General features: G+C 47.0%; 1 protein-coding gene across 1 annotated transcript; it reads left to right on the top strand.

Annotated features, from left to right (window-relative positions):
- Positions 1-377: 377 nt before the first annotated feature.
- On the top strand, positions 378-27,620 carry Nup205 (nuclear pore complex protein Nup205). The gene is made up of 6 exons (XM_065428825.2): positions 378-3,084; positions 9,878-10,485; positions 13,050-13,230; positions 20,740-21,006; positions 21,651-21,878; positions 26,629-27,620. Exons 1-6 carry the CDS (start codon positions 520-522, stop codon positions 27,415-27,417), a joined length of 4,638 nt encoding a protein of 1,545 aa, XP_065284897.1. The 5' UTR covers positions 378-519; the 3' UTR covers positions 27,418-27,620.
- Positions 27,621-27,967: the final 347 nt, after the last annotated feature.

Raw genomic sequence — 27,967 nt, 5'->3', positions numbered from 1 at the left:
GCGCTCCCGAAGAAGAGGGCAAACTTGATGGTCAGACCGTACTTGTTATCGATCTTGAAGGGCAAGTTCTGCAGCAAGAAAAGTGGGCAAGCAGGTCAGTGAGCGCGTACCGGTGTCTCCCGTAAACCCCTCTCACCGAACCAGGAATGCCGCTTGTGTCGTGGTCATCATGGCCACCACTTCTTCGGATGGCCGAGGTAGTGAAATTCCGCGCTACAACGGCCAGTCGAGAAACGCGAGACATGTTCATGCCTTTCAATCGATACTCGTACGCACGTCTACCGAGTGCCCTTCTTGACCCTCCTTAGCTCCGCCAACGTTGGCTCCGCTTGAGGATTAGATTGGATACGGAATCGTGCAAGTCTTGGCAGTAGCCAGCATGGAAGCCAGTGTCAGAGTCAGCGCAAGCGCGCGTAGAGCGAGCTAGCCGGCCATGCCGGTGTGTGAACGGGCGTTTGAGTGAACGGCGTGAACAAATTCTCTAGTTGTGACTCCCGGGTTGCGCCAGCTACCATAAAAATGGCCACCACAGTGTCCAGCACGGGGCCATGCGTAAACATGAGCTCTTCTTCACTGTGGACGCCATACAAAGACCTCCAGCAGGCTGTAGAAGCGGTGCTTGTGCACAGGGATGTTGAGGCCGTGGCGGACTTCGTCGCTGCGCTTCGGCGCCATCGGCGGGATTTCGCAGCCTTGCTGGTAAACCCGGCGCGATGCGCCCAGCATCGCGATGCCGTGTCGCGAGCACCGCAAGACGGAATCGCGGTATCCGGCAAGGCGACGCCGCAGCTGCTACCGCAGGACGTGGTGGGTGAGGCGCTGCTGCTTAGCGAGATGTTTGATCTCAACGAGCTGGCTTCCTTGGAGTTGGTGCTAGCGGCGCAGCAGCAGTTGCCGCTTTTCCCTGAACTCACGCGTGGTTTGGTAGCCGTCCTGCTATATTACGATGGCCGGCGTGCGTTGGTCAATGCACTGCGCACGCTTGTTCAGGTCACCGAGGGCCGCACCTGGACGGTCGGCCTCAACGCCGACGTGCTGGCCACTGTCACCAAGTACACCAATGGTCTGCGCGACGAGGACGGTGTGCTGGCTCGCGCACTTCAGCTGCTCGATCGCTTCGATTATGCGCGCGAACTAGACATGCTGCAAAGAAACCGCGCCCTTGGGCCACCGCGCTACCGTCGTCAGGTGCTAGACATGATCCAGGAGACGCAGCAGTCTCTAGCCGAGGTGGTCTTCTGTTGGGCCTGCCAGACACCGCTCTCCAAGAGCGACACCCTGGCGATTGTGCGTTTTCTGTCGCAGCGAGCCCGGACTGCAGGTGATGGCGCTCTTGACAGCGTATCGCTCACGCTGCTCATGGCGTTGCTCTATGCACTAGACACGACACCGCTGTTTCGAGACGCCGATTTGGCCCTGGCTTTGCATCGCGAGTTCACGGCTTCACAGCAGGCGTGGAAGCAAGAAGCCCTGTTCCGTATCGCACAGTTCGCTTGGGCACTCAGTCTGCGCGCCTCATCGCAGTTGCCGGCTGCGGCTGGCCTGGAGTCAGAGCTGACCGTCTGCCTAGAAGAAGACGAGCGTCTCGTGGATATCGCCATCGAGGCCCAGGTGTTTTCTGCGCTGCGGCAGCTGGTGGTGCTTTCGCCATTGCTGCACCGCGAGGAATTCTTCCTTAAGAAGATGCACACACTGCTTGCTGACTTCGTAGCCCTCATGCCACTCAAACTGAAAGAACTACGCAACCAGGGTGATGAGGCAGCGCGTATTATAAGCACCTATGCGCAAAACGGCCAACCGCCGCCTGTGCAACTACCGCGTCACTTCGAGCAGTTGCTGGAACTGGTTGCTGAGCTGTATTCACAGGATCCACTCGAACTGAGACTGGCAGAGGACTTCTGGGTTGAAGCCCCCGAGGGTGGCCACAGGCGCCAGCTGGCTAAATTTGTGCGTCTGGCCGGTGACCTACTTCAAGCACCACTTTTTGTGCCATATGTGTCGGCACTGAGCAGCCTGGCACGGTCTCGCACTAGTGCACAGCACTGCTTTCAACTTCTCAAGAGCAATGGCCACCTGGCAGGTTCACAATGGAGCCCTGTTTCTTGGGACCATTTTCTGGGATCAATGCGCAAGTACTTCAACTGCTTGCACCCTGAAGGCCCACCTGAGCAATACCGGGCTGCTCAGCCTGTTACAGCACTTGAACTCCGTGCACTGGTTGCCATGCTCAAGCTTATGGAGACGGTGGTGCAGTATGATGAGCTCGCTCGACTTACTCTTGCCGATCACCCACATCACAGCACACTGGCGCTTCTGGCTGGCCTCATAAGCTGTGCTGTGCCACCAGAGTTGAAGGCGGCTCTACTGCGTGCTTTAGCCGCCTTTGCCACAGCCCCCGAGTTGGCGCCACGCATCTGGCAGTTGCTAGTGCCCTGCCTGCAAGGTCTCCGTGCTGAGCTAGACGAGATTGAAAGCCGCAATGAAGAATTTCCCATCACGGCAGCGTTGCTGGTTCTGCTGGCTGCCCTGCTTGATCATCCTCCGGGGCCTGGCACCACACTCTTCCTGGAGCATGTGCGTGAGGCTGTGTTTCTACGCCTTAATGTTCGTGCTTATCGACATGCGACTGAGAAGTGGCAGCTGGCAGCTGCATGTTTGAAAGTGCTAGGCAAACCTTGTGTGGAAGTACTGTTGCTCGAGTATCTTGAAGAAGGGGGTGCACTGTCACTGCTGCTGCACCTTCTGGATGAAGCTGCTGGTGAGCTGGGAGACCCTGCAGAGGCCAGCCTGTGTGCCCTACAGCTTATAGAACAAGCCCTGCAATTACCATTTCGTGATCGCCCAGGGTGTTCATTGCACCGTCTGCTGTTGACCAGCACTAACCCGCGTACACAACACCCCGACTGCGCCCGTGTGCTGGCCACCTATGTTACCCACGGGGCTCTGCAACCACGTCATGCCTTGTCAGCAGCACGCATCCTGCTACAGCTGTGCATGCAACCGTCCTTGATTAGCCAGGTGGAAACTGCCTTCCGGGCCGACAGGGTCCAGGTCCTCATGCATGGCTTTGCTGAGGCCATTGAGGTAAGTTGCTCAATAAAGATTCTTGCTTCTTAGCTTTGTAACTGAATAACTAACTAGCTTTTGTGCTGTCAGCAGGGCCGTGTGAATAATAATTCTCTCACACGACGCAGTAGATGATTTGCCTGTGGCATCATGGATGCAAGCTCAAACACTGTTTGTCACTGCCGGAAATAAGCAGGTTAGATTAAGGCGCACCCTTTGAATATGCTAGTGGACCTCCAACGTGCCGGCTGTGGTGGTGCTAGTAGAAGCCACCTTCTAGTGCCTCATTACAGTAGGTAGCTCCAGCCATAGTGAAATTCCATTTTTAATGGAAGCACTGCCATCCAGACAAAAAGAAAATGCCAAAATGTTATACCGTGTGTTTCATAAAATGCATTCAAAATTTCTTAAAGGGACCCCGAAATGATTTTGGTGATATTGTACAAACGTACTGAGTCATTATAGTAGGTTTTTCTGATCATTAAGTGACACATTTAAGCGCTTCGCATTAAGCATGTGATTTATTATAAAGCCTTGAAGATGTGTATCGCTATCAATCACAGCGGTGCCGCTCCTCCGAGTTTTCAGCTGTCTTGTTACAATCTATGTATGTAGTCGGCACACATGAGCTAACTGATTGGCTACCCAGGTAGCGACATTGATTATTTTTCTAACTTTATGGTGAACAAATGTTATTCAAAATAATTTAAATATTGGTTAATATATTTCTATGAAAGAAGTAAGAGAAAGAGAATGCACAACAACAATTTATCACTATAGTCAAGCACTTCCAGCACACAAAGTGTCTGCTTGTGTTATTACGTGCTCCGTGTTGGTCTAGAGGTTTCTTTTCACGAGGACCATGAATCGCTCTTGTTGCCTTGTGGGCTGCAAATGTAGCGATTGGTTCCATGTCAACCTGTGACGACATATCCCTGTGCTGCAAGGCGACAGGCGAGCGAAGTGGCTGCAGTGCATCAGGCTGTTGGTATCCGGTCCACGCCAGGATCTAGCCGTTTGCGGCCGTCACTTCATGCCAGTGAAATCACGGTAGAGAATTTTAGCATGTCCAATATTCTGGTAAATGCAGGCGGACTTCGGCGTTGTGCCAGATGGGTGGAGGTGGAAACGTGTGCGGCTAGCAGGGTGCATCCACCTGGTAGCGCAGAGCTTGAGGCAAACACAGAGCTAATATTGACTCTTTTCACAGAGCAGTTAGCTCTAGAGGAACGAGATGGCACTTTTGACGGTGCACCGCACGTTGCCTCAGTGAATGCACGCAAATATGAAACTATTACCGCTTCCGCCTTGCTGCTGTGGGATGAGCTTTCAGAAACGCAACTGGGTGTTCGCTAATGCACTGTGCTCCTTTCATGCTGCAGAATGTGGAACAGTAGAGGGAAGGCATCTGCAGTGGTCGGCTTCAAATATAGTGACTGTCATATTAAGGAATGGGATGAATTTGTTTGACCAAGCCCCTGGACTGCTGCTATATGACTGCATGTATTGCCGGCCACCCTTTGCGATACGTAGCTTTGCTTGAGGATAAAAAAAATTAACTTTTGCGGCAGCATTGTATCGCTAGTCACCAAAAAAAAGCACTTCAACCCCAGAATGTTGACAAGAGTGAGTGAGTTGACGAGTGAATGGAGACTCAAGGAGTAGCACTGCTTTCTGATATAATAAGTTTCTTGCACTTTATATACACATATCCACCTCAACTCACACACAAACTTACACCCACTATATTGCCCACATATCAAGAATAATGGAATGGTCTCGCTCTTGAATTAATGCACCGAAGCATGGGTGATGACGACTACATGTGTGTAGTTTGATGAACGTTTGAAGCTGAACGCTTCGTGACAGTCCACAGAGTGAATGAGTGACTAGCGATCTTCTCTAGTCACTTCGCTATCAAGTCTTCGCTACCAGCTATTACAAAGCACGAATCATCTGCACTTCAAACCTGTGCACAGTAAGAACAAACGTATCGCAACTGAGCACACCTGTGAGTGATTAGGTAGAGAATAAACAATCGGATAGTGACTGCACCAAGGAACTTTACGGGATCAGAAACATGACAAGCCATTGGTTCAAAGTGATTGTCAGATAAAGATATAAGAGCCAAACACACAGAACCTGATTTAATTAATAAGCGGAAAGTTTGGAGAGCTTGGAATGCATTTGTAACCCTGCTTTTAGCACAAGCACCCTATACGCTGCTTGCGCTGTTTGGACATGTCGTAATGAGTATGAAATTGCATACATGTCCTCCGAAGCTGTGACCAAAGTGTCATGTCATTTACCCAGCCACGGTTTACAGCATCAGCCAAAACAGAGGTTTGCTGAGCCGCACTGAACATCATGCACATCCATTGTAAACATGGAAGCAACTGAGGCAAGCAATGGATGTGTCACCACGCGATCAAACATGACAGCACCCACGAGATCGCCAAAAAAGGATCAATAACAGTAACCAAGTGTATTCTACTTTGCTGCTGTGGTAAATTCTCGGCAGCCACGTAATCGCACACACGTCTTTTCAAAGGTACACTAAAGGCTAAAGGTCATTTACAAAAATATTAAATAATAACGGGCTGAGTATAGATCCCTGCGGAACTCCAGCATTAATGGGTGGTGATTTGACTCGTCTAATTAACCGTGCCTCTCATTTCGTTGTCGTGGTTCCCTCTTTTTCATCCTTTGCTCAGGTTTCTAGGTAATGGTGGGGTGAGTGCCCTTCAACCATAAACCATAAATAATACCATAAATAATAACGGGCTGAGTATAGATCCCTGCGGAACTCCAGCATTAATGGGTGGTGATTTGACTCGTCTAATTAACCGTGCCTCTCATTTCGTTGTCGTGGTTCCCTCTTTTTCATCCTTTGCTCAGGTTTCTAGGTAATGGTGGGGTGAGTGCCCTTCAACCACCAGTGTCTACACTGCATTGCCGTCTGGATGTGGTGGTTTGACACGTGGCAAATTTCCAATTAACGCCTTTGTAGTGTTGAGACGTAATACCGCATGCACCCGTATTTGTTCTCTATTTAACTGCTCCTCAATCTCTGCCCACATTTTCTTTCTTCTGCTGTCCTGCATGTTTGTGTAGCCTATTGCATGGCGAGCTCTCTTTCTTGCTCCCCCCTTTTTCTGTTATTAATGGCGATGCTATTCTGAGGTTCCCCTAGGGGACCTTCTTCGTTACTACCTACTCTGGCCTCCTGAATGCCCGTGGGCTCCCTAAAAAAGCAACAATGCGACCAGCGAGTCACCAGCCCACTTCTCGTCCAAGCCTGTAATTGAAGTGGATCCTGTCTCGTACAAAACCACCACACCTTCTCACTTCCCTGTTTACTTTGACAACCTCGAAAACCTTTCTCTCGGCTCATTTTCCATATCGCCTCATTAGCAGCCACTACTGCTCTTTGTATGTGACTGTCACATACAGGCACCTTCGGCACCGTGCACGCCACGATCTGCACCTGACTTGACTTCTCTTGCAAGTCGTCAGCCCCTTCGCCAAGTGCTGGGCTAGTCCCGTCCCTTTCCTGTTTAGGACGTCATTTAGCCCACCTGCTACTATGGCAAGGTTGCGGACGTGGGTATTTTCCGTGAGCATTGCTTTTGCTCACTCCATGACAGAATTCAGTCTCCACCCTGGAAATGACCCTACCACCACTCCTTTATTGCCTTTCACCCTCTCTACAATTCCTCCTGAGCACCTAGCCAGGTTTGAACCACCGGCGACAATCACCGTTTCACTCACTTCTACCGCCGAGGCCTTCTCCCTGCTTCCCTTTGTTATCTTTTCCCACATTATTTGGACTTGACAAGGAGCATTGACCCCTGCAATCCTGCTTTTTTTGTGTGGTGGCCTCAAGGTAGGTGCCGTTCTTTCCAGCTAACCCCTTCCTGCGTTGCACGCATTCCACATGCTTTGCTGACGCTCCCTCTCCTGTCACATTAGGAGACTGCATTCCATTGTCACGACCATTCTCGTTCATAATGGCGGCCCTGTTCAGCTTTTCCTCAGCTGCTTGAAGTCTTTTCCACCGCCTTCCGTGCATCATGCTCCATATTTAGCTAATTTTTGAGCTCTTCGACCTGTTTGACAAGCTCATCCTGGGAAGCCTCCATTTTCTTCAGCCTAGCATCGACATTGCAGTGTCTGCCAATTGACTCGATTCCCGCTCCATTCTCATCCGTCCCCTCGTCTGCCTTGAGGGACCGCCCGTACACTGCACGCTATCCTGTCTTTGTTGCCAAGTGTTGCATGGCTTTTTCTAATGCCAGTACCAAAGCTTTCAGAACATCTGCCTTCTGGCAAAAACCGATACACACAGAATCTAAATTTTTAAAATGCCGCAAAGTAATTTTAGCCAGTGTTTTAAAAGCAATCAATGCTGCACAGACTTGAGGTATGACACGTGTTCGCAAGTGTTCAACCACGTGGCCATGCTCTCACTTTCCTACCAAAGCAATATTCCAGGTACCAAAGCACATACAGTAAAACAACTAATTCCTATTAGTTTCCCCACTTCCAAGCTACTATTTAAAGGCTACAAATATAAAGACTTAACATCCCACCTGGTTGCACATGTCGAAGCATGTGGCGCAAAAGGACGCTCTGGCTATCCTGCAAAACCAAATATACACGAAACACACCCGCGCACATGAAAAAAAATAGAAAAGAAGGAAAACTACCCTATTATTATTTAAAGGCTTAAAAAAATCAGCAAATCAAGAACAGAAGCAAGCTCAAAGCATGCACATAAAACTTATAATTTTGTCGCCGCCTTGGAGCCCTGGAAAAACATTCAACTCCCCGCCGCCTACCACTGCCCACACTTTCACGTTTCAGTAGTTATTACATAGTGCTGCACTGGTTTTGCTGGCTCGCGAAACTCGCACAAACTTCAACATCCATGTGATGTGACGGGATGCCCAATACCGCCGTCTGTCGGGTGCCGTTTTACTCACCTATGGCTGCAAAGCGCGGTGATAGCATTGGTTTTGCTGGCTCGCGAAACTCGCACAAACTTCAACATCCATGTGATGTGACGGGATGCCCAATACCGCCGTCTGTCGGGTGCCGTTTTACTCACCTATGGCCGCAAAGCGCGGTGATAGCATATTCAACGTCGCCACTCCCCCGGCTGTGTGGTGGGAGAGTTGAAGTGCGATAGAGGTATTCGGACTCTTCAGGTGCAATTTTCTCGTAAACTAAGTCTTTTCTTGGCATGAAGCAAGCGTTCCGAGGTTTTTGGAAGAATATTTAAACTTGCCACGTCGACTTAGTATTTGCCTTTAGTGTCCCTTTAAGTGTCTAAAATGTTTTTAGACTTGGTTACAGCAATATTAGCTCTTTGTTTGGCAGGTTAATCTCTGCACCACCAGGTGGCTGCACAATACAGGCTTCTCTCATTTATGCTAAAGTCCCTTCATCTCAGCAGTAGTAGCATGGAGGAACTTTATGCCTCTTCCCATCTGTCAGAACACCCAGCTCGCCTGTGTTTACTAGACTACAGTACACACTCGACACTGCAATACAACCCTCAAAACACAGACTGCTTGACAGCTCTCACTGGGGATCAACAGCCAGGCGGCTTGCGGAGAGGTTGGAGAGGCTTCGCGCGTTGGCTTCAAGACACCAGAAGTAGACGTCATGACGTCACATCATGACGCAAAGCGAATGAATACTGAGCTTAGCCCCGGCCTTTCGGTGAACGTGTTGTGGTGAAAAAGCATAGCTAGGGAGGAAGGTAACTTGTAATCATCTGTAGCTGTCTTAATATGAAACACTTCATTTAAATTGCGGTGTGAATGTTTTACTGTAGCTGTACCCTATGCATCTACAAAATTTGTCCAAACTGTTTCAGGGACCCTTCAAAAAGAGGGAAGATGATGTTTAAATGATTTCTTCTGGATCGCTTTTGCCGAAGGCATCCATGAGTCATCTGATAGCTTACGCCTCCCTCGTCATCAGAGGAGCATAAAGCATGTGAGATCACTGCGTGATAAGGTCTCTTAATTGACCACTCTGTGCCACCATTAATTACACCTTCATTTCGTGCGTGCACCAGCGTAACTGCCAAATATATCAGCTTTAGTTGCATTAGGCTTTTGACCTGCTTTTGATTATCAGTACTATGATACTAAGTTAGGCATCACTTTTGGTGACATTTTTTTTTTCTTTCCAGTATCCGTATCAAAAACTTTTACTATTGTGAGCCTTTAGTGATGCGTCCACTACATTTCAAACAAAATATTATACCAAGGCTGCTCTCGGTGAAGTTTTTATTTTCATTGTAGTTGACCCTTAAATTTCGTTGTAGTTGTTCTTTAATGCTAACACACTCCAGACCTTTGTGAACACAAGGCACCACTGAGTTTTCTCAAGCTTCTGAAGCCTCTTAGGAGCATTGAATTCTTAATCTCAAAGCCTTTTAGCTTTGCCAAGTAAATTGTTCACCTATACTACAAGGGAACAGACATGAATTTGCACCACACTGGAAGCCTTATGCTTTTATTTAGATTCATTCACCACTGCAGCTTCAAAAGGAACTTTAAACATGTTCCAGAGACCCATTCATATGCTAGCATGAAGCTCTGCGTAATAATACCATCTTGGTGAGAGGTAGTTGGATTCTTTTTTTATGTAAGCTGCAACAGCACAACTGAATCAAGGACACTGTAAAACATCCACCACGAGACAAGCACTGTCAGTCAGCACTTGTCTTTTGTTAGGGGTTCTTGTGTCCTTGTTTCAACTTGCATTGAATCTCTCTGGTTTCACACTCATCCAGGTTCCCAGCTTAGAGCTACCAGTTGGCCACGAGGACACTTGGTCCCCTGATGAGGTGCGAGCGGCCACAGCAGCGATGCTGCTACAGCTCCTGCTAGTGTGTCTACAGCAGCAGCCTCCTGAGCAGCCGGGCTCGGGCCTAGCACAGCTCCTGCTGCTGGGGGGTGCCGAGCACACTGCCTCGCTGCAGGAGCCTGGAGTAGGAGGCCAGGCACGCACCTGCCTGCACGCCTTGCTGGCACTGCTAGAACGGCCGCCGCCACACCGTGGCAGCAGCAGAAGCAACGGGAGTGGTGCACTGCTCGCACTCGGCTACCAGCTGCTCTGGGCACTGTGCATCCGGCCAGCATGTGGTGGGGACACGGCAATGCGCTTCTTGCGCTCATCGCGGGACTTCTTTACTCGGCACCTGGAGCTGTTGCCATCATGGCCGCCGCCGTTGGCCCAAGCCTGGTTTGTGCGGCTGCTGGCACTTGAATTGCGCCTGGCAGCCAAGCACGGGCCCCGCTCGCATGGACAGCGCTTGGTGCGGTTACTGTTGCTGGACCGGCTGCTGCTGCGCATGCTAGATGGCACAAAGCCGCCGCCTTCTACCTCTGCTGCCAAGAGGCATGCGCATTTCTCATTCTTTATTTGCTAAACCTTTCTGTTGTAAAGTTTGTGATACAGTAGATTGGCAGTAGATACAGTAGGTATCTCCAAAAGTTTTGTCAAAGAAAGGAGGGCCAACTCGTAATTGTGATGAAAGGAGATCCATCTGCAGTTGCGATCAACCAGTGTGAGGTAGCCACAGTGGCAGACCATTGGTCCACACCACTAAAACTCTTGAAAACGATTGTTGCAATGGCATAGCCAACTTCTTTATCTTGCCTCTCCCCCTTCAGCAGAGGACAGATCTTGGGGACCTAATCTCAATAAAGCAAAAGCCTGTTGTATTGTTTATTGTCAGAGTAAAAATGAAGCCAGGAAGTATGTAGCGTGACTGCTGTGAGAATAGTTATTCATGTGGAGCCAGAACATGTGCCATCACCTTTATGTTACTACCTTCAGTTCGGGTTTCCCGTCAAATGCCCATAAAACTGAGGATTATCATTCTTTGAATTTTTCTTCCTGTGCAGACCTACAGTATACTTTTGGTGAAGACGGCTATTAAGCATAATCCTTTGATGAGCTGAAGACTCCTGTGACTGTTGCTTCCTTCCCATAGAGCCAGTGAACCTCTTTTGGGCTGAACATCTGCTAGGGTAATGGATATTCAAGGTCCCTTCATGTTAGGAAGAACAAGGCATATTATCAAGGCAGGCAATTTTTTTTTTCATATCATGTGAATTCCAATTGGAAAAATCGACCTTCATTCACGGCCAACCTTTAGTCAAATAACCCTTTTAGGCGCAATATAATTTGCTCTGTTTAATATTCATGTTGATGCATTTCCTTGCTCTTCATTATCATTAGAGACAGGTACAATAAAAGCTTGGTAATTCACAACTCGTTAATTCAAAATTTCGGATAATTCAAATTAGCTGCCGCGGTCCGTCCCGCAATGTATTGAAATCAATATGTAACACATCCCACTAATTCACATTGAAATCCGCATCGTCACTGATAATTCAAACTCCGCGCCATCGTGGATGGGGAGAGTGCTAGTGCGCTGGAGCACGTTGGTGACGCTAGCATAGCTGCGCAGCTTTGCTTTTTCTATCCGCGGCCCTTTGTTTAGGCCTGGCCAACGCCACTGTTGCAGGTCGCTTCTCTCCCGTGAGGTTACGTACAAAGCTCAAGGGTGATAAAATCATTGCCGTGCGCCATATGTGCGAGCAAAAGTGTGCGACGGCGAGCCTGCATACGCGGCTCAATTTCGCGTGCGCGAGTGAGGAAGGCGGGATGGATGCGCGCCCTCTCCTGTCGCGCACGAGGCAAAGGGAGGGAAGGAAGGAGGAAGGGGACATTCTCCAGTGGCTGTAAGGTCCCTGACCTTAGGCGGCTGCTGCTTACGGTGCGGCCATGCGGGCGCGCCGTATCTTGAAAGTGATCTGCGATGTTTGCAGAGTGTGCGTGGTGCCAGTAGCTTCGTATGCGATGTGCTTTCTACGTTACGTTCGCATTGCAGCGAGAGCTGTCCGAAGGTAAATTCGCTCACTGCTACTGTCGCGATTCCTCACTCCAGTGGGTTTCCATGGTCATCGAGCGAGATGTGTTCATGTTTACCTGTGCACGCGTGACACCATGTTTGTTAATTTAGTTAGTAAGCGCATGTTTACAAATTTATACCACCAATAAAGCTGCTATCCTTACTTCGCAAAGCTATCTACTAATTTGGTATCGCAATTGATTCTTCGCTTTTTGGGCGGAACTGTGACATTTGTTTTTTCTCCGTGCAAGTCGGCACGACGAATACGTGGATGGAGCAAGAGCCATCTCAACGTTGGGCATGTTGGACCACGTTGGCTGTGCCAGTGCTTCGAAGTGTAGACATTGTTGTTCACGCCAACATGACGTAGCGTGTGTGTGCGTGCTCGCGCCACGTCAGTCTATACATGCACCTGCACTGAGTGATCTTTTTTCTCTGACTTTCATTAGTTCAAATCTTGTATAATTCACATTTTTGTAACATCCCCACAGAATTCAAATTAACCATCTTTTACTGCAGCAGCTGAAGGAATTTTTAATTCGTTGAATTTTGTTGTGTTACAAATATTGACTCACATCTGAATTATAAAAAGGACTTGAGGCATGAGAATCGTATCAACAACTTAATGTGTGTTGTGACTGGAAAATGGCAATCTTACCGAGTGCAAACCGATATGGTCACAAAGAACAAAAGAAGAGAACCTTTCTAAATGGCAACATACTAGCATTGCAGCAAATGCACACACTTGCACCTTATAACTCTTTTTGGTAATACACTCGGCACACGTAAATAAATTTTCGAGCAGAGATAGGATCAGAAGTATCTCAGGATGTACTTCACATATTTAAAACATTATTTGAATTACTTCTTCCAATTTTGAGGTGTTTCCTAGGAGTGCACAATTGCACACGCAGCACTCGAAGGGAATTAAAATGTGGTACATATTAGTAGCTTAAAATGAAACACTAGGGGTGGCTGCTCATTGTGTAGTGCAACTATGTCAAAGATGGTCTTGTTGATGTTTCATGCATTGGTGTTCCAGAAGCGGCACATCTTGGGATCTGCTGGAAACATCGCAGGTTGAGTCTCTTCTGTCATCATTAGAGCAGCGTGACCCATTGGGCGGTCCCCGCAAGGTTGACGTGGCGGCACTTCACCAGCGACTGCTTGAGGACAGCCACGCACTGCTGGCTGTCAACAGCAAGGAAAGAGTCCAGCAGGAGGTCAGTGGTACTCAAAGTAGCATGCATCTATCAGCCGAAACGTGTTTGCAAACCATCCTAAAGGAGCAGCATATAACTTGCCTCTTGTGTGCATGTTTTTTTCTTCATTGGATAATCGAAGAATCCATAACCATGATATGAAGCCTGATGGCATGCATTTGATTGGTCATTTCTATGCACTCCTGTGGGTCTTTAACATTTGTTAACAGGTATACTACTAAGCTTTATAGTAAAAATAAGCATGTTCTTATAGCGTTAACAAAGCCAGAATAACACTACTAAAATTCTTTGTCTGTGTATAGTTTTGCATGACCATCGGAGCGCTGTGACCTGTTCGCTCCTTGAAGAGGGGGTACACCGATAAAGTCTTCGAGTTTTTTGGTCATCAAACAGAACCTTCCCCCTGTTTCCATGTTATTCACTCTGAAAAACCATACAAGCCAGTGGGAACAATCTCGCCATTCCTCGTTTCTAAGTCTCTTACCGAAGTTTTTGGTACAGATTATAAAGCATCCAGGATGGCAAGTGGTGATCTCCTTTTGGAGCTTCGTAACCAGCAACAATACGAAAAACTACCCAATCTAGTGTCATATGGGGATGCCCAAGTAACAGTAACCCCACACCGTACTATGAATACCACCCGTGGTGTAGTCTCAGATGATGATCTGCTGGAGCTGACTGAAGCTGAACTCCTGGAGGTCTTCAGCGAGCAGAACGTCATCAAAATTAGACGAATTAAGATGAGGCATGACGACAAGGAAATCCAGGCCAAGCACCTGATACTTTCGGCTTAAGTGTTCTGCCTAACTCCATTGAGGCCAGCTTTGTGTTAGGCCGTACGTGTCAAATTCCCTCAGTTTCAAATGTCAGCCTTTCGGCCACAGTTCACAAAGTTGCCGAGGCTGCCAAGCCTGTGCAGAATGCAGTGCTCATAGGCACACCTCTGAATCTTGTGAAAACTCTCTCTACTGTGTAAATTGTGATAGGGAGCACGCTGTATACTTGCGGTCATGACCATCCTGGAAAAAAGGAAAAGGAAATTGTAACAGTCAAAGTAAAGGAAAACGTAAGTTTTAAGGAGGCATGCAGGCGGGTATACTGCCTGCCTTAGAACACCTTTGTCGATGTGACGTTTCAAGGGGCAGTGACACACCGGGTTCCGGTAGCTGTCCAGCCCACACGCAGTGAGCCGGCAGTGATGCCATCTCCCTCCCAGCGGTTCCAGAAAGCGCTGCTCTGCCACCCCAGCAGAAGGGGCCATCGACCTCCGGGCAAGTGGCCTCAAAGGTCTCGTCCGACGTGTCGAAGCCTTCATGTCAAACGCAGCTCTCGGAAGAGCGATAGTGTGATAGCAACAAATAAAGGGAAACAGAGGGTGTGACACGTTTTGGTCATGCGAGCGATGCCGCTGCTGATGGTTATTCGCATGAAAGTGTAAGGCAGCCAACTTAGTTAGTTCCCCTACTTGCACAACAAGGTGCATGCTTGAACTGTCGCCGATCGCTCAGGTGCTGGCTATTCGCACCTGCTGGAGAGCATGGGTTTTGCGTATAATAAAACTTCTTGCGTGGCCGTGTAATGTTTTTGAGCACTTTCGGCGCGTTTACGACCTCATTCTGCCAACTCTTCTTTGCTGAGGATCCGTTTTAGCATCATTCTTAAGCTTCTGTTGCATGCCGCCGCGATTTTCGACCAGCCATCACAAGCTAAGTAAGGGAAAGTGTACCAATCGCAGACGCTGGCACCACCCTCTTCATCCAGTTATCGATTTGCGGTGCACTGGCTCTGCCCCATCGAATGCCTCTCCCCTTGAGCATGCTCCTTGACTCTTGTCAGCCAATTAGATACGACAAACCGCTTAGTGTAGGCAATGTTATTCGTTTTTCAAGCAAACATAAGTGACCTTTTATGAACGAGGAGTGCGTTTGATTGGTCTGTTCAGACAACCCTGCAGGTGAGCTCCCGGTGCTTGCGTTGACGGTTATGCAAATTTGATGTCAGGAGATTGGAGTGAAAACACATTGGAATAGTTTTACGTTATAGGGCCCCTGAAGTACTCTTCTGCTGCCTCAAGATAGGGCATACATATGGTACACGTTCATACCTTTTGACTGGCACTGAACGGGACCACTGCGGCAGCTGTGGCAAAAGGCTGACCATACTCCACATCTTCCTGGAGTGCTGGATAGCAGAAGCAGAGTGAGAAGGGCACTTTCCTTTGGCATACCAACAACATATCTCCTTACATCCGACACTGTTTCTTGGCCTAGAGCCCCTGTTCGAAACCAAGGCAGTTCTTAACTTGTTACGTGATGTTGTACTGCATGTTATTAGCTCGAGATATTCGTAGCCTTCCCTCTATCTAGAGTGTATTGCTGCGAGCTTTAGTGTTTAGTAGAGCATGTGCCTCCAGACCCTTATGCTCAAGGGTTTTAGTGAGGCGGTAGTGCCAATGCAATTGACACATTTTTTTCGTGTTACTTCATTTTAGAATATATTTTATGGTCATCACACACATCACTTGTCCTTGAGATTATTTTAATACTTGCATATTTCACGTGCCTTACAGAGAATATTCTAGGCCTCTATACAGCCTTGCTGAATCTGACGCTTGTCATTCCCTGCATCATTGACTTCCCGACACCATTTCCAGGCACTCTTTGGCCGTCCCTGGCCCTTACACCAAAAAACGCCACATGTCATCATTTTAACGTGGAAACTCTGTAGAGTGAGGTTAGCTTAGCAGGGCTCTTTGATGCATTATCAAGCATTGCCTGGGATATTATAGGCCTAAGTGAGGTTTGAAGAACTAGTGAGGCTTATACAACGCTGACTAGCAGCCACGTCCTCTGCTACAGACATCTTTTATATGAGAGAGAATGTGTGGTAGGATTGATAAGGACTTAGCTGGCAACATTGATGAATTCTACAGCATTAGAGAGAGGGTAGCAGCCATCATAATAAAGCTGAATAGGAGGTATAGAATGAAGTTAGTACAAGCCTATGTTCCAACCTCCAGTCATGATGATGAGGAAATGGAACAGTTTTCTGAAGGTATTGAATTCGCACTGAGAAAGGTGCAAACTCATTATGTATACTGGAGTCGTGGGCAACATCAGTGCAAAAGTGGGAGAAGAGCTGGCTGGGGAACAAGCATTTGGCAACTATGGCATCTATTCTAGGAACACTAGGGGGGAGATGTTGGTAGAATTTGTAGAAAGGAATCGACTCCAAATAATGAATAACTTCTTCAGGAAGCGCAGTAACAGGAAGTGGACCTGGAAAAGCCTAACGGAAAAACAAGAAATCAAATACACTTCATACTGTCCACCGATCCCAGTATAGTACATGATGTAGAAGTGTTAGGTAGAACAGGTAGGGTAGGGTAGGGAAGTGTTAGGCAGTGACCATAGGTTGTTGATGTCCAGAACTTCTTTCAATAAGAAGAGAGGTAGAGTAAAATTAGTCAAGAAAAAAAAAAGCAGGCCAACCTAGACACAGTAAGGGTAAAAACTGACAAATTCAGGCTGATGCTCGCAAACAGTACAGCTTTAGAACAGCAAGGTGAAGATAACGTAGAGGTAGCAATTTAAGTGGGAAGCGAGGCATCAAGGCAACCATTAGGTAAGCTTTCCCAAGTAGCAAAGGACCTAATAAAGAAACTACAAAGCATGAAAGTGGGTAACTCATGAGATCAGATAGAATTTGCTGAACTGTCAAAATTGATCAACAAGAAGAATGTGAGGGATATTTGAAATTATAATGTGGGAAATATTGGGGAACTGGTAAAAAAGGGCCATGAAATCAGTGAGAAGAAAGCTTGGCATAGGACAAGGCAAGATGCATGCACTGAAAGATAAGCAGGGTAATGTCCTCAATAATTTTGATGATGTAGTAAAATCAGCAGAATAATTCTATAATGGCCTGTACGGTACCCAGAGCAGCCATGCTACCTTCATTCAAAGCAGTCATAATCAGGGTACAGAATCTCCTTCTATAGCGATGAAATTAGAAGGGCCTTGCAAGACCTGACTCTTGTAAAAGCGGCAGGAGAAGATGAGCAAACGGTCAATTTAATTAACGGTAGAAGAGGTATCATGCTTGAAAAACTTTGGCCCTTTATATGCAATGCCTCATGACTTCAAATATACCAGAGAGCTGGAATAATGCCAGCATGATACCAATACATAAGAAGGGAGACATAAAAGAATTAAAGAACTATAGGCCCATTAGCTTGCTTTCAATATTGTATAAAATATTTACCAAAATATTCTCCAATAGAATAAGCACAACACTGGACTTTAGTCAACCAAGGGAACACAGGTGGGCTTCAGGCAAGGATACTCTACAATGGATCACATCCATGTCATTAATCAGGTTACCGAGAAATCCGCAGAGTATAAGAAGCCTTTCTATGTGGCTTTCGTAGATTATGAAAAAGCATTTGATTCAGTAGAAATACTGGCAGTCATAGATGCATTACGTAATTAAGGAGTACAGGACGTTAATATCTGGGAAAATATCTACCAAGATTCCACAGCTACTTTAATTCTCCACAAGAAAAGTAGGAAGATACGTATAAAGAGAGGGGTCAGACAAGGAGACACAATCTCTACAATGCTATTCACTGCATGCTTTGAAGTACTCAAGCTGTTAAACTGGGAAGCCTTAGGAGTGAAGATCAGTGGCGAATATCTCAGCAACCTTCGGTTTGCAGATGACATTGTTCTGTTCAGCAGCACTAGGAATGAATTACAAGTAATTGAGGACCTTAACTGAGAAAGTGTACAAGTGAGGTTGAAAATTAATATGCAGAAGACAAAGGTAATGTTCAATGGCCTGGCAAGGAAACGAGTTCAGGATCGTCAGTTAGCCTGTAGAGTCTGTACAGGAATACGTTTATCTAGGTTAATAACACGCAGGGGACCCTAATTTACAGAATAATAAAAATGGGTTGGAGTGCATACGGCAGGCATCGCCAAATCCTTACTGGAAGCTCTGTGCGTTATCGCGTGAAGCCACCTCAGCATCAACATCATTTCGGTGCCGTGCCAGAGAGCTTTGTGGCGTCATGCTAGTGAGAACTCGCGTCATGTCAAAATTCATGTCAAAGAAGACGCCGGGTGCTCAGCATAGAAGAAAAATTAGACATCGATCGTGTTATTGAACAAGACACGAAAAGTCGGCACTGGCACTCGACATGGGTCTACTGTTGACTACGGTGTGACAGCTGGAATGCGAAGAAGTTGCTCGGCAGCGCTGCTGCGACCGCAAAGAGATGTCGGCTACGAGGTTCGACTTTGTTGTTGCCATTGTTGTTGCCTTTGTTGTTGCCATTGTTGCCTCTGTTGTTGCCGAAGTGTCGCCTAGTGACAGGATAAGGACGACATGGAAAGCGACAGCACGGGCGATTCAGGTCCGACAATGGCAGAAGCTGCGCATTATGTCAGCTTCATCAATGCAATCGTCATGATTAGAACAGCACCCCACAAAGAAAAGGTGCCTTGCAACTTCTGCAACGCTACTGTGCCTGTGTACGGAGAATAGGCAACGCCAACATGGAACTGCCATGCGAGTGTTTGCCGAGAAGAGGGGGCTGGCTGAAAAGCTGGCTCACAGCTTCAGCAAGTTTGAGGCCGCTGTCGTCGCTGCTAGGCCGCTGTGGCATCAAACGAAAATAACACGTTTGTCACGCAAAGTAAATAAATACTGCATGTTTTTTTCCCCTTTCATTGCACTGACTCTCCGAGCTCCGTTTTTGACAGGTAAGTGGGCGATCTCATGCTGTTTTGGTTAAGCAGTACTGCCGTTTAGTACATACTTTTCGGAGCTCCGGCCAGTTACGGTTTATCGAGGTTTTACTGTATACCAGTTGACATTAAGAGAAAACACTGGAGCTGGGCAGACCATGCAATGCACAGGGTATATAACTGGTGGACCATTAGAGTTACGGAATGGGTGGCAAGGGAAGGGATGCAGTGTCAAGAACAGCAGAAAATTGGGTGAGGTAAAGAAATGAGAAAATTTAGGCGCAAGTTGGAAGAAGCTTTCGTCCTGCAGTTGACATAAAAATAGGTTGCTGCTGCTGCTCCTGCTGCTGCTGATGATGATACTTGCACAAATTTTGGTGACACTGAAACTTTTCAGTGGCCAAAAAAGGGGTAATTTCATCCTCTTTTAATATAAGAACATTTGAATATATGCCAAGTGCAGTGCAGCTTTGGACATGAAACAGGCTGCTGATAACATCATGGCAGCCATAGGTGGTGGTCACATGATATCACAAACCATTTCTGTGCATGTTACACTAAGACTAAAGACATCGAAAGTTTATGACTGGGCGATACACTGAAAGCTGATCACGTTGCGCCATCTATGCAGCCTAAGCTGTGTCAGTCAACAGGAAAAGAGGCAGATAATGTATGATAGGTGCTGTTAGTTCTGAGCAAAGCGACAGCTGAAGGCATTCTTATCTAGGCTAATTATGTTCCGAATGCAAAGAAGTTTGTAGTGTAGCCTGCATAAAAGCATCAATAGCATTCTGTTTCCTAACACGAGTCTGCAAGTCTATTTCCTAGCTACCACATTGGTCACATTTCTATTCCAGACAGAGTGCAAAAAAATGCCAGTGAGTTGTGGAGATTTCTATTTAATCTGGATGAGCTGGTTTATGTAAAGGACATCTAACAAGACAAGCAATGCTCACCAGAAAAATTGGCACTGACTTCCAGCATGATTTGGTTCAAGCTTTTATCTACTGAGCATCTCTTATTGATTAGGTCTGCAATTGAAACCTTGTCTCCCTCAACTTGGTGTCTTTCTAATAAATTCATTTGGAAGTTAGTATGTTTGTACTGTTATGACCGACAGCTTACAGCTAGACTTCAAATAAGTGTTCAATCATTGCTGCATTCTTTCGGTACTGACATATAGGGCAGAAACTAGGAGGTTAACGAAGATGCTTGAGAATGAGCTGAGAACGGTGCAAAGAGTGATGGAAAAAAAAGAATAGGTGTAACATTAAGAAACAGGAAGACAGCAATGTGGATTAGAGAGCAAACAGGGATATTCTAGTTGAGAGGAAGAAATGGAGTTGTGCAAGCCATGTAATGCATAGAACACGTAACCATTGTTCTAGTAGAGTTGCAAAATGGGTACCAAGTGAAAGAAAACACAGTAGAACATAGCACAGAACTACGTGATGTGATGAAATGAGGAAATTTGTGTGCGTAGGATGGAATCAGCTGATGCAAGGCGGAGGTAATTGCAGATTGCTGAGAGGGGCTTTCGTCCTACAAGCAAGCATAAAGATATAGCCCGATGGTGATGCTGATGATGATCTCTGTATGTCTTTGTGTTTATTCTTTGTACATTTAGAATAGCCCCAAGTGTAGCAATAAATTGATTGAATTAATCAGCCAGTCAAAAGCTAGACTAGTGATTATAATGGTTAGGACTCTGGTTATTGTGAAGCGTGAACAAGAGCTGACTGTTTCGATTACATTGCAGGTGAAGGCGGTGCTGCAAGCTGCGCTGGAGCGAAACGCGGAGCATGAGCGTGCCTACATTTCACGCCAAGCATTTAATGCCTGGCAGCAGCTCTCCTCGGTGCTGGTGGTGTGCTGGGCATCCCAGCTGGATGCCCAGCTGTTGCTAGAGCTTGCACACGAACTCCTGGTGCCGTCGCGAACATTAAATGAGCAAGGACCTGCAGCCGAGCTGCTACTACTCATTGTGGCCGCTCTGCGCCAGGGAAGCCTCACGGCCACTGATCAGGTTGGTTCTTTTGTAGGTGTGTTCAAATAGAGAGACTTTCTAATTGAATCATATTGAGTGCAGTAGTACCAACTTATAACAATACTTAAGTGCCCAAAAAATTCCATGTTTATAGCTGGCTTGCACGAAAAAAGCAGAGGGGACATACATCCAAGCATATTTATTAGACAGAAAGAAGTACGGTCAAGCCCACTTAATAGCATTAATAGTTTTAACAATACAGCATAGATCACTTACAACGTAAGTCACTGGAATCTTGAATTTGCACACTACAGTCTATCCTGGCTAAACCAAACATGAATATATCAAATTATTGTCTATGAAACAGTTGTAAGCACCCCTTGAAAATCTCATGCCAAAGTACAGCAATGTATTACGCATACACTGAACTCCTGTTCGCCCCCATATTCGATATACAGTCGAACCCACTTATAACAATACCGGTTTTAACAATATATCGGTTATAACAATGAGAAGCTGCTGCACCGTCAACTTTTGTATTTTTTAGCTGAGCACTTTTTCTGCATGGCATCTAAATATGCGAAATAGTTCCCAACTAGAACGACCGTAAATAGGGTAAATGCGTGTGACCACAAAGAGTTGATGGTGGTCTGGGTGTGTTTCTCGTCATTCTTGTTCCACAGGTGTCACCCACATCTATATTGGCACTGACCCGGTCACTGCTCCAAAGCATGGTGGTGTCGGGCAGCGGGCAGCAGCGATTGCGCGCCCACCTGTATGCAGCACTGCAGCACCTCCTGCTGGGCTGGCGAGGTGGCAGCGGCGAGAGGGTTGCATTGGCTCAGTTGGTGCAGTTGTGTGGACAGCCCCTGCGGCAGCTGCTCTGCCGCGATGCCACTGCCTCCCATGAGGTATGAAGCTAGAGTTTTAGTGTCAGCTTCGGTAGTTCAGTGTCACTATAGTGCAAAAAAATCATTTCAGCCTGTTCCACTTTTTTACACCTTGATTTAACAAGTCAGTGGAACACAAGCATTAATTTATTACATCAAGAACTTTGCTAAATCGAAAACAATTAAGACGCTTGTAAATAGTAACATTAGTATAGTTATTCGTGATCAAAAAGTAGTAATTTTTGCCTGCGTACACGCTTATAATTTGTTCTTTCATGGGAATGGCAAACCTTCTTAAAGGGACACCGAAGGCAAATAATAAATTGATGTGGACTGCTTAAATACCTTTCCAGAAACCTCGCAAAGCTTGTTTTGTGCCAAGAAAATACTTAGTTTACGAGAAAATTGTACCTGAAGGGTCCGAATACCTTTTTCAAAATTCAGATCTCCCCCCCTCCCTCCCCCCTACCCTTTGCTGCTGTCGGTGTGTAAAACGGCACCCGACAGACGGCGGCTCCGAGCCAAGGCAGAGTGGCGGATTCGCCGCTGCAGCTGCTTTTTGGTCATGTGGCGTAGACCGTTTGCGCATCTCACGACATCAAATGGAAGTTGAATTCTCTGCTACCTGCAGTTTGTGTTTCGCGAGCCAGCAAAACCAGTGCAGCACTATGCAATCAGGAAAGTACTGAAACGTGAAAGCATGGGCGGCACAGAGTCTAGTGAAGACGAAACCTTTCGACCGCCCGCATCGTTGTCAGCAGTAATTTCAACGAGTTCTTTTTTCTAAACGTAAAATGGAGCTGGACAAGTAGCATTTTATTTCCTCTTATAATACAATGCTAGGATGCTTTTTGCAACGAGTAATTGAGTACTAATGACAGGATTTCACTGACGGGTGCTTTCGTTATCGGGCAAGTGCTTGAATGTCCCGGGGGAGTCTCTAATCATGTCCTGCATTTACCTTGATTTCTCGATTATTAAGGCTCTATTCACGATAATATTGACACCTTAGAGATTCTCGAGCATTAATCTATCACTTTAGCTTGACTTTGTATTTCCTTTAGCGCCCCTTGAACAGTTTGCTGGTGTCCATCACTTAACTGAAACTCAATATATATTCATATTTTACCCATGTTTCCTAGAACATGTTCTCTAGAAGAACGCAGCGCTGTCCTGTATCTTTCCTGGTTTCTGTTTTTGTCGTCTTGCACTGCGCCTTCAAGAGTCCCAAAAAAATCATTGTTAAAGCTGGCAAAATGCTGAGTTTATTTTATTACTTCGAGGCTTTAAACACACTGGACTCAATGATTTTGTGTTAGGGAATCAAAAGGCATTTCCATAAGTAGAAAATTTTGTAAACTATGGTTTCATTGAGTTGACGTTTGACTGTACGGCAAAAATCTCGTTACTTTGGCTGAGGAGTATGTAGTGCCCCTTGCCTCAGGCCTGGGATGCAGGCCACAACTCGCTCCGCGTGCACAGTGCGATATATAAAATAAAAAAAGAACAGTTCGAAACCCAACGCTGCTGGAGCTGGGTTTTCCTCACATTAGCTCCAACAAGTACTTTGGCCCTCCTTACTTTGACCTTCAACCCTTGTTCATTTGAACTCATCCTTCGGTTCCTGCAAGCATGTGCATTATATAATGGCACTAAGCTCTTGTTAATTCAGAGGTATTTTGCCGTCCACCAATTAATTAGTGCAACCCTTGGAGCCTGCTAAGAGCAGAGCGCCACAAATGCCCGACACGAAAGCGGCTTTAGTGTCCGACTGTAACGAAGCAGCATAGTTTGCGTCACTGTAGAAAGTGCGCCTTTTCGCCTATGAATTACTTTTGTTGCTAGTTGATGCCCACTGAAAGCGACACAGTATGATCCCATTCATTCGGATTTCATGAGACTAAAGAATGTTTACGGCATCAACGTGGCTTCCTTTAGGGAAGAAATTCATTGTCCTTATTTGTAAATTGTGTGAAATCCTTGAAGAAACAATTTTCTCTGTCTTGAAAAAATGGGTTCTTGCAAGCTATTGAGAATAATTTGAAAAAAAAAAAAATTTGAAAGATGCCTGAGCTTTCATGGGAGGCTTAGGCCCGGCCATCATAAAGTGCTGGTTGTAGAATAAAAGTTTATTCCTCCTCCTCCTGAGCTTTGCCTTTAAGAGTGAAATGCAGTAGCATTCAGAGATCCCTGACCGCTTCTCATGCTTCTCAGCGACTGCAGCTTATGTACCTGTAATGTTTTCCTGAAAACGCTGGTGGCGAACGCTATGCACAAAAGCGGGCGTTCTGGTTCCTTTTTTTTTTTCTGCTCAAGGTGGGCGCTGTGGATGCGCCATCTGGATGGTGCTGCAAAGAACCGAGCAGAACGCACCGCTCCTACTAAAACAGACCTCAAACAGCAGCTTTAAAAGGGGTTTGTGGTTGAGTTTCCACGTAATAGAATTATTTTCTCATATATTCAAATTATAATCCAACGCTGATCATGTCTTTAGGTTGCGCATAAGTCGCACTTCACGAATTTTTTGATGCATTTTACTTTGACAAAGTCAGTTAGTTCAGTAATGCCTATGCGCCACGCGGAGGGCCAGCGTGAATCAGGATGCGTGGTTCTGGATGATTTTTCTCAGACGGACATTGCCTAATTTTGCCGTATTGCTGTATACACGGACGCCATATTTTCTGCTGCGCAGGGCCCTTAATGCTATTGCATTAGAACTCTTGCAGAATGGGACTTCATTTAGAGTGCGGAGCACACACACGTCTTCATCCAGACAGGTGTGCTTACATGCACATTTCCCGATTAATTTGTCCTGAGTTTTGTTGATCAGGCTGGCAACGTCATCAGTGAGGTAGATACCAACTTGCATACAGGTGAAAATGGTGCAAATGGAGAGGCAGTGGAACGACGCAGAGCGCTAGTCATTGCTGGGGCTATACAGCCGCAAGAACAACACAATCTCCAGGGAAGCCCTCTGTGACAACAACACAGGAAGTGGCCTGCTGTACAAAGTGAGAATCGCCACGCTCAACACTAGGGTGTTCAAAGCAAAGTACTCGCCAAGATTGGACACTAGGTGTCCTAGGTATAGCAATGAAAAAACTATAGGGGTGCCTAAGCAATTCTTACAATGTGTAAATGCGAGAGCATTACTTGTCACTGAGTTATGTCGCGGCAAAATGCCTCGCTGCAGTTACTGGAGCTCGCCGTGCTAGCTCTGCAGCCGCTTGCTCTGCTTTCGAGTTGTGGGGGCTTGGGTGGCGAACATTGTTTTGCTGCGTTGTGATGGTCTCGTACTTAGTCGGCAGTGAACTGATGCCTTCTGCCACGCTTTGCTGTCTCGCCTAATGATGTAGACATGAGCGATTCAACTTCGAACGCTGAAGACTCCATACCGCCGGCAGTGGCAGCGCAACTATCATATTCCATCTAGTGAATTGCCTGCCAGGCAGAGCCCAAGCACGTGCACAGCCTCGAATATATTCATCACTGTCACCTGCTGTGACAGTGGCGCAGTGGTTAGCGTGCTCGGCTACAAACTGGTAGCAGGGTGGTGGTGCAGAGGATCAAATCCTCACCGTGGCCACTTCTTTTTTAGGTTTGATGAAGATGGCACAATTTGTCTGCCAGTTTTCTGCCACGGCTTTCCTGTATTATTTTCTTATGACAGCGGGGTCACGCAATGAGCCAAGTAATGCTCTCACACTGAAAGAGACTGCAGCACGTTGTGCTCCACTGCCCCCACGTCAGTACCGCATTACTCACGAGCCACGAAACCGGGACCACTCCTCTTTATCCTCCAATTGACACTTATGGTGAGGTGTTGGCAATGGCACTGGGGCTGAAAAAGACTCAAGAAGTTGTCTGGGCGGTAGAAACTACGAAGTGACATCTGGAAAAATGGTGGCAGCGTAAACTAATGTCAGCAGAAGTGACAATCCATCTGTTACAGTCCTGGGCAGTCTGGAATGACAAATCGAAGAAGCCCAGTGTATATGACACTTTTTGGAAAACAGTGACTTTTTCTTTCCTTTAGTTCCTTTTTGGTCCAATCCACTCATGTGATCATCTGCTTCATAGTACTATGGCTGCATCATCATCACCAGCATTAGCTAGTGTGTGGTCCTCACTTGAAGCACCTTTATCATTATTTACTTACCCATGGCTTCTGCTATGTTTTCCACATTGCATGCCTCTCACTAAATCGAACCGTAGCAAGTGCTTGCTGCAGCTGCAGTCGCAAGGCACACCACACGACTGTACAAAATTACTAGACAAAACAACATGGCACTCCCGCTTTGCTCCTACAGGGTTCCCCATACTCTTGCAGGCCATAGTTGACTGTGGTGGAACATACTACACTACTGCGCTCTTCTTAGCACATTGCAACATTACACCCTGAGCTTACCACATTTCGGGCTTGTCTGGATTAATCGTTGCATAGCTAAATAACTCCAAATTAGCAAGTTTCTGATACCATTGATTAATGCACAAATTTGCTGCGACCAGATGGCAGGTCCGAGTGTTCTAATTTTCCAAGTTAATAGAGGTCAGATTACGATCTTTATTGCACTCCAACTCTACATTTGAGCCATGCATGCAGAGGATGTACTTGTGTGCAGTGCCCATAATCACGTTACTCTACCAGCGGTCCTCATGTTTACCTCATGTGATGTGGCAGTTGTGTCCCCTTTCAGTGTGCATGTTGAAATCAAATTTTTTTAGTGCACAGGGTGTGCGAACTGCAACTTGGTGCAAATCCTGCACACAGGTGACACAGATGCTCGCATTGTGCGTGCTGGATGCCATGGTGTCACTGGATGCCAGGTTCTGGCTGGAACATCTGGCACGAGACGGATACCTGCCACAGCTGGTGGTGGCTAGTCCTGCTGCACGGCCACACCTCCGCGAGGCGCGACTGGCACTGCTCATGCGCATCGCAGCTTCAGGTGGTGCACGCACACTCCTCGAGGCTGGCCTGGACTCACAGCTCTCAGCTTCCGAGTTCCTCAGGAGTGACGTGCTATCCGTGACAGAAAGCAGTAGCAAGTCAGCACTTAGGCTGCTGCTGGCCCTGTCGGCCACACTGGGTCCCCGTTGGGGCGCATCATTGTTGGTCACGCACCGCGAGGTGCTGGCCGACCTGTTGGTGCAGAGGGACCCACTGGCCGCGCAACTGGTGGCGCGTTTGGGGCAGCCGCCACCTCTCCCACTGCGGCAGCAGGCACTAACACTTCTGGCCACGGCAACCGACGAACCTTCACTGGCTGTGCCGCTACTGGTGCTGGCCTGTGCAGGTAGCGAAAACGAACCTCAACCGGACGAGGCCCTGCTGGCACGCCTGCTACGGCGATGGGCTGGCAGTGGCGAACAGGCTCACACAGAGTTGCTTGAGCGCACGGTCTACCTGCTGTGGCGCGGACACCGCAAGAGCCCTCTAGGACCGGACGCACACGCCGCCTTGACTGACTATGCCGAGCCATTGAATGCACAGTCCAAGTTCTGCCAGGCCTTGGTACGCCGTTTGCAAAGAATGGCACTGAGTGTGCCAGCAACTTGAGGCTCCAGTTAGGAGGTGTCCTGCTGTCTGTGTCGTCACATGTGTTCTTATTTAGGCCTGTTGCTGTGCGCCTGTGTTCAGAGTTATTGTGCAAGTGCCTATTCTTATAAATATAGGGGGCTAAGGGGGGGAGTATGGCTTTTCACTGAATAAAATGAGCTTGTTCGGTTATAGTATAATACAAAAATGTCTGGCTGTCAGATTAATTCAAGTGGGTAGGCTTGTTTGAACTGCTGTTTCTGAATGGAAGATCCACAGCCACCAGTCAAGTGGTACATTCAGCCTTGTGTTCTTGGATTTCATTTTCGCCTGGGTATTTAATTTTGTCTTTCCTAAACACAGATACGTGTGCAGTTTTTCTTTTTAATTTGTGTTTTTGAGCACTGCCAGTGCATTCTCTGAATTGTCTATGCTGTTCAGAAACAGTCTAACTATGATGTGAAGATGCTGTTGGAGCAGCAGATATATTACCATAGCAAATGGCTATTAGAGTCAAACCTCAATATAGCGAACACGGATATAACGAATTATCGAATATAACGAAGTAATT

Source organism: Dermacentor albipictus, chromosome 4, assembly GCF_038994185.2.
Source record: "Dermacentor albipictus isolate Rhodes 1998 colony chromosome 4, USDA_Dalb.pri_finalv2, whole genome shotgun sequence".
NCBI lineage: Eukaryota > Metazoa > Arthropoda > Arachnida > Ixodida > Ixodidae > Dermacentor > Dermacentor albipictus.
Note: the sequence above shows the minus strand (reverse complement) of the source record. Positions and strands in the feature narration are given on the sequence as shown.